Source organism: Acipenser ruthenus, chromosome 1 (assembly GCF_902713425.1).
Source record: "Acipenser ruthenus chromosome 1, fAciRut3.2 maternal haplotype, whole genome shotgun sequence".
In the NCBI taxonomy this organism is placed as follows: Eukaryota; Metazoa; Chordata; class Actinopteri; order Acipenseriformes; family Acipenseridae; genus Acipenser; species Acipenser ruthenus.
This window is the reverse complement of record NC_081189.1, coordinates 116,302,507-116,312,940: the sequence shown is the minus strand read 5'-3', so window position 1 is coordinate 116,312,940 and position 10,434 is coordinate 116,302,507. Positions and strand designations below refer to the sequence as shown.

The following is a 10,434-nucleotide window of genomic DNA, read 5'->3' as shown; positions in this document are numbered from 1 at the left end:
TGCGACACCCTGCACGGTTTCATCCAAGGTGGACTGCGCTACTACTTAGCTGGGTAAAGGTAACCCAAAATAAAACTGCTGGGTACAAGACCCCCCAAAAATGGCCTTCTGTTCTTTCTAAAGCTCTTTTTGATACAGATTTAGCTTACACATATGTTTGCTCTTATTATAATGGAAATACACAAAAGAGGTGAAAAAAATCATTGCAACATTAAGCATTTTTTTAAAGAAATACTGCAGTGACCTAAAGTGACCACAAGAGGTCTCTCTCTCACAATGATGGGCTGGACTGCTTCAGTGTTCACTGATCACAATAAAACTCCAGCACAATTTACTCTCTAAACTAATGTCATTCCTGGGTAGAGAAGGAGATACACATTCTAGCATCTGTAGTACCAGGTCATGAACCACAATATACTATGCACTTAAAAAAAACAACATGTTTTATTAATGCTTGTATTAAAATCCTTGTTGATTCTTTAAAAAATTAACTGTCCAACAAATTATTTTTGTTGTAGTTATGTTTTTACTAAGAAAAAAATGTACCTGTTTAAGAACAGGTATTAGGTTAAATCTTTATTTATTGCAACATTGCAAGATATTTAAAAAACAAACCAAAATAAATCTGAACACAAATCAGTTAATTCCATCTGTACTACCATAAACAAATGTTATTAATGTGTCAAGCAAAATATAAAATTGCTATCAAATTCATGGAATGCAAGGTATACTAATGCAAGTAGTATGGCTTCATGTTGTTGCTTTTAATTTAAATCTTAAAAGTATTTAAATCTTGAAAGTTCTCCTGTTTTCCATAGCTGGCCTTGGTGTCTACGGCTCTTCCATTGGTGACAACATCCACACTAAGGATCACATGGAGTCTTTTTCAGGTGCTTAAGATCCCACGGTATCTGCTAAAGAGAGCCATGCACTGATCCCTGTGTCAAGTCACTCAATTGGTCAACCCTTCTTGGGAACGAGGCAGCATTCTGAAAAGCCAGCACGCCTGCTTAAGGTTTACTGTATAGTGGTTTCCATTGTTCAATCTGGCATGCTTAGGGATATCCCAGGTACAGGAATGCTAGAATGATATGCCCTGAAAAACAGCCAATAAATATGTATTCTTTCACAAGACAAAATAAATGCCAACATTTCAGTCTCCTTGGCCAATAGACAGAGCACTGACTTTCTTCTCCAACTCCTCCACAATGCTCTTTAGGCAATCTTCGTCTTGAAAGAAATAAAGATAAAGATCCCTCTCCATCTGCTGCAGCTTGTTTCTTTCCAAGATCTTCTTCTTTCCCTTGACGTCATTAAGAATTTCCACCATGAGCTGGTTTAGCGTGTTCAACTGGGATTCCAGCTGAAGAATTGTTTCACCCAACTCCTGGGGGGAAAGAACATTTAAAAGTTAAAAAAAGAAGGGCAGATTGAGATCATAAGAACAAACTTGTAATTGGTTTTCCGTTCACTATTAGACTACTTAGAGAGACCGAGATTCGTCCGAGATTATAAGGCTTGTAGAATTTCAATACATGTTTATGTTTATTTAGATGGTATACTGGGCCACACAGTAAACCAATAACCACTTACCAGATCTGATCAAATTAAATGTATCCCTGGGGTATCTTTAATCCTAAATTCTACTGTTGTGGTGATATATAGCCAGAACTAAAGTTAAACTAGATCTAAATTTCATGCTAAAGGGTATGAAATAAATTAATCACCACCGTAAGGTTCCCTTTCAAGTATGAAATGTAACCATTACCTAATGGGCGTTTACCTCTTAAAGACCCGAAACCTGAATATTATATACCGAGCCTGTGACACAGTCATACACGCCCCCAAGGATACAGAAGGACTGCACGCACAGATCTCAGCGCCATTTTTTCTTTCAAGACCTGATCTGACAGTCAGTAATCCTTTCTTTTTCTGCTATAGATTTTCACATTTATTGTGTTTTTACACAAATTGTGATATTAAATAATCACTGTAATAGTTTTACTAATTACGTGTATTTGTGCACTACAGCCTGTTTGTTACATCCCGCTGTGGCCTTGTGCCCCGCGTGAAGTCAGTGGCTTGAGTTTAGCTTTGGACAAAATTACGAGACTGTTTGTATAAATAAAGTCATTGTTATTACTTGTATTTTGTTGAGGAAAATATTCTCTTTTCTCATTCTGTTTTCAGGGACTACGCACAGGCCTGGCTTACCTCAGTGCGAGTACTGAGTGGTTTTGCCAGTAGCTTGCACATGTGGGCATCCCTGTACAATGCTACCCGGGGTAACTGTGAACCGGGTGACCCCTACCGTACCGTTAACGAGGTCACCGACCCGCTCCGTTCCCAACCCCAGTGTTCTCGTTAAGTCGCGCCATTGTGCCAATGGCCCCCTGAAATAAGAAACGCCCGCTGAATTTCTCTTAATGCGCCCGTGTGTCCCCTCCCCAGACGCAATACCAATAAACAATATTATAAATCACACGCTTAAGGATTAGACACACAATCACACAAATCTTTACAGTGAAAATAACTTTTATTTTCATTAAATATAACATTCAACCCCCCCCTCCCTCCCCGTCTAAAAATGGTTTGGTCCAGGATTGACCGCAACGTGACAAAACTATTTATTAAAAACAAATGTACATCCTGTAAAGCTTACACCACTGTCCTGAAGCGTCGTTAGTAACTGAAGAGTTGAAACAGTTGCTCTTATTTGGTGTAGGAAAGGTATTACTAGCATCACTGGCACAGCAGGGGGGACTTGTTCCTGAAGACTTGCATGAAGAAATGTATTTATTTATTTTTTTGCATTGCATCCGTGTTTGTCGCATAACTATAAACTGAATAAAGTACTGAAAACAAGATTCAATACTATTCTCAAAACAGCAGGCTGTCTGCCTGTTGAGGACAAGCACTCCTGCCTGGGGAGCATGCAAAGGAAGCACTGGTGAACCGCAGTTTCATCCTCCTCTGCTCCCCCCACCACCCCTCTAGAAAAGCTCACTGCCCATTCCACCAGGAGCATGGCAACTTCGTGGGCTTTACTCCAGGGTGCATCTGTCAAGAACATATGTAGGGCGCGCGATTTTCAGGTGAAATTTTTTTTGAGGGAATGCTTGTATAAAAATAAAAATCAGGTAGAATTATTTAATGAAAAAAATCGGGTGAAAATCGGGAGAATTTTTTAATATACAATCAAGAACAAATATTTATTTATTCAGGTAGAAATCAAGTTTTATTTAGAAAAATACATAAATGCTTAAGCACAAAGTTGTCAACAGTTTAAATCCCCAACGTAACATATATATATATCACTAAGAAGCCACGTTTTTCTAATAGGTAACACAGCTTACCATCATCTGCGCCAGTTCTGCTCTGTTGCATTTGAATCACAGACAACTGAGCATGCGTTTATTCATATACAGTACGTGCCTATTCGGGGAGTTTTCAGGTTTAACCTAAATGCAGAAAAAAAGCATTCGGGGGGAGAAATCGGTTTAAAATCAGGTCAAACCTGAAAATCAGACGCCCTAGACATGGAATGCAGCAGTGTGGGCTACTCCCCATAACTTTATTAGCTCCTACAGACTAAATGATCCTCAAAACCCTGGCTTTGGGCAGCTTCCCAGTCGATCCTCACAACACAGGCATAGAGGCGAGGTTCTCCCTCAGTTTTTTAGCCCTAGCTCCTTGTTACTGGGGTTCCTAATGGTAATGCACAAGGCAGCCTCTCTGCTTAGCCTTGTGGCATTCCGGTTGTTAGGCAATCTTGCCCTTGCAACAGCGTTGGTATACTCACCCATTAGGTAATGGTTACATTTCGTACTTAAAAGGGAACGTAACCATTAACCTTCAAGGTCGCTGCGTCCATGATTGCAGCAGGCTTGACGGAAAACTATACGCTTGGGGGCGGCCGTGACTGTGTCACAGGCTTGGCCAAGCAGTTTTGGTATATAATATTCAGGTTTCAGGGTCTTTACGAAGTAAACACCCATTAGGTAATGGTTACATTTCTATTGCAGGGAACCAGGCTATATGACAATGCCACCCATCAATTGTGAAACCCACACAACCATTGTGCGGCTTTCTTTTTTTCATTATACCTTTATGTCATTAAAGTTGACAGAGACACATTCAATTTACTGAATACCATTTTCTTAATGTTTCTATACATGCATTTACTGTAACTGTAATAGTTTATACAACTACATCTCTGATTAAGCATCATAACCAATGTTATACAAATGCAAAGAAAAAGCACACACAAAATTGATTAACAATTTCCATATATATACCATATTTAGTTTATAAAAATGTAAAAGATCAATCGAGAACAGCAACGGACTGCTAACCTTACAAAATATTACCATCCAAAGTTCACACCTCTTCCACAATGGTTCGGGGATAACCAATCCATAAATGTGCATGGGGCTTGAAAAATTCCAGAATGGGTCAAAGTTAATTATGTAAGGAAGGATTATTTAACCCTCATAAGGTAACCTGGGGTCCATTTGGACCCCACGGTGCTTTAGGATCAGTTATGTGGATCTACACTATGCAAAGGATACTCCTAGTCCAGATAGCCTGTTTGAATTCCCCAAATTGTTTTAGGTTTGGAGTCTGTATGGACCCCAGACATAGTGTATCGCCTGACTATCTCAGGCACCGTAATAGCTTCCTGGTTCAAGGCTTGTTTGAAAGTACAGATCTGGAGCTTTCCAGTGATGTATCGTATGTCCTGAACACACGTTCTTAAGCTAAACTACAGCAAACTGAAACAAAGACTTGAGTAATGTGACGAGTCAGCTCCTAAGTTTAATTTGTTGCCTATTACTCGGTCGCTTCAACAGATAGCGTTCTGGTTTCAACGTAATTTAAAATCGCACATCTGCTCCAGTTGTTATTTATATGTTGTTTTATAGGTTTCCACAAGACAGTTTTCCAACGTGTCATTATGAGGGTTAAGAGAGTAAACAAAGTGCTACCAATTGCCCAGAAATTGTGATCAATAACAAAATGTTCACAATACCTTAAAAGTTTTCAAAAGTGACTTAAAAGTGAAATTTAAGAATGAACATACCTGTGAGTTTAAGAAGTGCTCCTGTTTTGTTAAACATACCTGTGGTGTAAGCATGAGCTGCTTAAGCCCACAGTAATTAGTATTGCGGAGGACGTCCGATTCAGACTCCATTTTGACAGTTAGTAAAGACTGTTCTTGGCTGGAAGCTGCTAAGCGTTCCTTCACTAAGGCGACATCCTGACACAACTTCTGAGCTGCCTGCTCTAGGCCTTCATATGTTCTGAACAGCTGCTCCTTCCCAGTCTCCCCTTCAAGCATCTGATAAAGTCTGGGAATGAAAAGGAAGAGTTATCAGCACATGTCTGTATGCAGTTTGTGTATGCATTTGTAAATCCACAAGGGCTGCATTACATACCCAAACTACTGAAACATACTTTTAAAAGAACATTTAATGGGAATCCCCAAAGTACAGTACAGTACAGTACATCAAAGTACAGTTCTGCCGATACCAACATTTGTTTCCAGTGAAAAAGAGCATCTTTGTTTTCAGGATTTAAAAAAAAAATAAAAAATGCTTTCTCATAAAAGTTTGCTAAGAAAATGTTAATTTCTGCATTTTCCTTAATTTCAATTTTTTTTTACCCAAAAATGTAAAATCCATCTAACTGCATTAGCTAGACTATTAATAACCCATCTTAAACAACCCATGCAAAAAGTTAAAAGCTAAAATACTGTAGTAGACAGAATAAATTTCAGTGATGGGTGACAAACAATGAAACTTGTATGGCGTAGTATACAACACATTGCACAACATGTGGGCGAGACCATTACATCCAGGTGAGAGTGGAATGCTCCTTCACTGAATGGACATACCTATGGAAAGAGGAGTCCTTCGAGTCTATAATGCTGCGCTGCTTCACAGTGCGAGAGAGGCTGGGGTCGGAGAAGGCCTCCAGCCGCTGGGCCAGCCCCCTCCTGCTCTCCTCCAGCTCCTTGGTGATGTCCCCAAGTTGCCGGTGGAACTGCCTGTACTTCCTCAGCTCCATCTCATAAGCCAGCAGCAGCAGCTCAAAGGAGGCTTTCTGCTGAAGGAGCTGGCTGCACACCTCGTCCTGTCGGGAGGTGTAGTATTCCTGCCGGGCTATCTGCAGGTCGAAGTCTCCTTTCACCACTGGCATGTTCAGGAGCTGGGCGTTCTCCCGCACCACGGCCGGCAGCCTCTCTCTGCTTAGCACCTCTACCTGCTGCTCCACGATCTCCAGCTCCTTCTTCAACCGCATTCCCCGCGCCTGCAGATCATCTTCATCGCCAGATAACTACGCACAGACACACGTTACACTTGGCTTATTCTTCTAGAGTTCTGAAGTTATACTGACTAAAGGAATGCCCATGTGTGTAATATCACCGTGTAACAAATTTTTTTTTTTTTTTTGGTTCCTGGGTAGCAAGTGTTATTTCCTAATTGCTTATGCCTCAAAAGTATAGAAAATGGCTACTATTCCCCACAAACTTTGCTTTTGTGACCAGGACAATGATATTTTGAAATTTACCTATTTCCAATGAGAAAACGGGCGAATTTGTGTCTTTTCGTTCACATAAAGTCAGAAAAAAACAACATATGAATCCAAATTAACATGTATTTATACTAAAGTAATACAAAAATGACTACAAAAGATTTAGAAGTGAGTAGCTTTTCGAGATTTACGATTATACTGTAAATCACTTTCACGAATCAGCCCCCAAATGTAGTTTCCCATCATGTTCTCGTTATACTGTCCTTCATTGACAGCTCATCCAGGAGCCTCCAAGCCGTGCTGCTCCATAATGGTAACAAGTACCCGTCTCTTCCCCTGGCTCACTCGGTGCACCTCAAAGAGGATTACAACAGCATCAAGACCTTGCTGGATGCCTTGAAGTATGATGAGTACGGCTGGGACCCCCGGAAGGTGCTGATGCCACCACTGCACATCAAATTGGGCCTTATGAAACAATTTGTCAGAGCTCTAGATAAGGAGTCGGCAGCCTTCAAGTACCTTCAAGTAGTCTTCGTCGGACCACAGATAAAGAAGATCCTGGAGTGCAATGAATTCCCCAAGAAGCTCACTAGTAAGGAGAAAGCGGCTTGGAACAGCTTTGTCGCAGTGGTTCGGGGCTTCCTGGGCAATCACAAGGCCGAAAACTATGTGGAGCTGGTTGACTCTGGTGAAGAACTACGGCACAATGGGCTGTAGGATGTCCCTCAAAGTCCATATCCTTGATGCTCATCTTGATAAATTCAAGGAGAACATGGGAGCGTACTTGTAGGAGCAAGGCGAGCGCTTCCACCAGGATATACTGGACTTTGAACGCCGCTACCAAGGACAGTATAACGAGAACATGATGGGAGTACATTTGGGGGCTGATTTGTGAAAGTGATTTACAGTATAATCGTAAATCTCGAAAAACTACTCACTTCTAAATCTTTTGTAGTCATTTTTGTATTATTTCAGTATAAATACATGTTAATTTGGATTCATATGTTGTTTTTTTTTTACTTTATGTGAACAAAAAGACAAATTCACCCGTTTTCTCATTGGAAATAGGTAAATTTCAAAATATCACTCCTGGTCACAAAAGCAAAGTTTGTGGGGAATAATAGCCATTTTCTATACTTTTGAGGCATAAGCAATTAGGAAATAACACTTACTAACTGCCAAATACTGAACATAATTATACATCCTAACCCAAATTAATAAGTCACTTGGGTTAAAATAACAATCCTGTGATGGCTAACAGTGGGGGTTGGGGCATCCAATGTAAAGAAAGAAATATCTGTTTCCAAGCAAAAAAAACAACCTCTCTCACTGAAACTAAATTAGTAGAAACACACACACACACACACAGACTTACCTTTGACCTGAGGAGGGAGTGCTGATTCTCTTTCATCCACTGAAGACCAGCCCTGACACTTTGCTCTTTGGACTTCCTCTGAATCAGCTGGTACTGGGATGCGATGTAGGCAAACTGCAGCCTGGCCATCTCTTCTCGCTGCCCCTCGGGGGCCTGGTTGCTCTCCCTGGAGATCAAATTCCCACTTATGTCCAGAAGCTGAAAATTCTCCTCATTTGAGCTCTCCACCAGGTCTGATATCCCTTCGAAGAACTGTTTCTTGGTGTAAGCAGCCAGTGTCTTGGTGTTCTGCTCTTCAAGCTGCAGGTAACGGTCCAGGACCAGCTGGGACAGGAAGGCGGGTGGCCGGCTCAGGGAGGCTCTCTTGGACTTGGTGGTGAAGAACACTGTCAGTTGCTTCACTTCTTCCACGAGAGACTGGAGTTCGCTGTTTATTTTGGCATTCTCTGCACCCAGCATCTCCATCGTTCCCTTGAGACCCTTGGCAGCCTCCTGCTCTTCGCCGGTCAGCCTCAGGGAAGCGTTCCTGCTCGTCGTGCCCATCATCTGAAGCTTGTTGCGCCTTTGGATCTTCAGGTTTTTGGTTTTCTTCAGAGCTTGAAGTTCTTCCTCCAGCTTCTCCAAATCCAGTTCCTCCAGAAGGGCCGACTCCTTCGACTCGGTGCTTTGACACGTTTTCAGAACCTCACCCAGGGCGTCCTCATCCAAGATGGGCTTTCCAGATTCTTTGAGAGCTTTGAATGCTTTTACCTCCTCTTCACTCAGTAGGTTCTGCTTATTCACAGTGCTGCAGAACCAATGCAGGAAAGACCTGTCCTTCACAGTCTCAAAGAGCCAGTCAAAGTCATCCCCATTGAGCTTAGATGCCTTGGGATAGTTTAGCTTTTTCAGAGTTTCCACAAACTGACTTCCACCATTCATCTTCCTTTCCTTTTTTATTTCCTCCAATTGATCGTACAATTTGAATATTATTTTCTGTGGTATTTTGTTTGTTTGTGTTTTGTTTTTAGAAATTCCTCTGCTGTACAGAAAAGTTGTGTCTGTATTAAATTTTAAACAAAACAAAAATTGTATTGTTCATTTAATGACACCTTGCACACCTAGGAGGTACCTTGCAATACACCCGGTCATGCAGTAGGCACAGCCAATAAAGCACATTCAAGAGTAAGAAACTTCAAACGTCATAAGAATTGACATACATAGTAGTTGTAATGATCAAGTTACAACTACTTAAGTTAAAGTCTTTCCAGTTTATGTAATCTCATCTATATTGCCATTTAGCACTTAATTTGTGAGCAGTGACACAGTTTCAATGCATTTCTCACATTAAACATTTGTTATTATTATTATTATTATTATTATTATTATTATTATTTAATCATTAATATTACTAAAGAAAGAAAATAATAAAATTTTAAAAAATTGGATTATAAAAGAGATACATAGATAAGAAACTTAACATGGTATGCAGTGACTGAAGGGCATATCATACATCCTGGGTTGGGGCAACAATGCAGCACTTACCTCAGGCTGCATGCACTAGCATACAGTATCTTCAGACACTGCCCATGAGGAACAATAAATGCCTTAAGTAGTCAGTTTGAGCAATGCTGGAAAAAAAAAAAAGTTATTGTTAAAAATCGTAATGTGTATTTACTTATGTTGTATGCAGTGCATGAACCTGCTTCACATTCACTCCTGGTTTAGGTGCAGGATGTAATCGCACTCTGCCTGTCAGTAATGCAGTCTGGGTGAAACTAAACATGATGAATCCTGCATCTAATCCCATTTTCCCCAATTTGTGGGCGACATCATCAAATAGGTGTTTAAAACACTACACGACGTACACTTTATGCCTATATAAACAGTAGTGTTACCCTATCACTGTGTGTATCTGTACTAGCATCCATGCGGCACTGCACTTTCCTTTTCGATTGGGTGCCAGAACACTGGCGCGGAAAACAAAGCGGCAGCAGCCTGACCGCCGAGACACCAGCTAAACACACCAGAAATCACTTTCCGTCATTATTACGAGTAATAAAACAACAATACTTATAAATCCCTGAAAGCAGACGTGAGCACAAAATTATGTCCCGTTATAAAACACTGAACTTGATGTAAAATCCCAACTAAGTAAGAAGTGCTGGAGAGAAGCTTGATGATATATCCAGAAAATATAACATGTACTGCTATTACCGACACGTTCCACATCTTACATAAATCTGTCTTACCTTACAACACTATTGAAGAAAAAAACTCAAGTTCCACTTTTATCTACTGTATTTGTCGCTAAGGCGGCTAAAAACCTCCAAACTGTACACTTGGAGGACAGAGTGTTTGTGAAACTATGTCGGTAGCCGCTCGTTTAATGGGTAGTTTCTATTTTCCACAGCGCCACCAACAGTAAGGGAGGGCTATAACAATCACACATGAATCTCTTCCATAGTTTTACACAGAGTTTAGGGAAGTATATGCTAGCCATGATCACTATCTCAGCCATGGTTTATTTTTTCTTGTTTCAA

At 40.6% G+C, this 10,434-nt stretch overlaps 1 protein-coding gene across 4 annotated transcripts; it reads right to left on the bottom strand.

Annotated features, from left to right (window-relative positions):
- Positions 1 to 425: 425 nt before the first annotated feature.
- On the bottom strand, positions 426 to 10,366 carry LOC117420617 (HAUS augmin-like complex subunit 3). Of its 4 annotated transcripts, none has more exons than XM_034034107.3 (6): positions 10,144 to 10,366; positions 9,437 to 9,522; positions 7,913 to 8,952; positions 5,897 to 6,339; positions 5,084 to 5,351; positions 426 to 1,387 (listed from the first exon to the last, which is right to left on the bottom strand). In XM_034034107.3, exons 3-6 carry the CDS (start codon positions 8,831 to 8,833, stop codon positions 1,154 to 1,156), a joined length of 1,866 nt encoding a protein of 621 aa, XP_033889998.2. In that variant the 5' UTR covers positions 8,834 to 8,952; positions 9,437 to 9,522; positions 10,144 to 10,366; the 3' UTR covers positions 426 to 1,153. The 4 variants fall into 4 exon arrangements, with proteins under 4 accessions (XP_033889998.2, XP_033890000.2, XP_033889999.2 ...); XM_034034109.3 differs by having other exon boundaries at positions 5,123 to 5,351; XM_034034108.3 differs by having other exon boundaries at positions 7,913 to 8,933.
- Between the last annotated feature and the right edge of the window lie 68 nt (positions 10,367 to 10,434).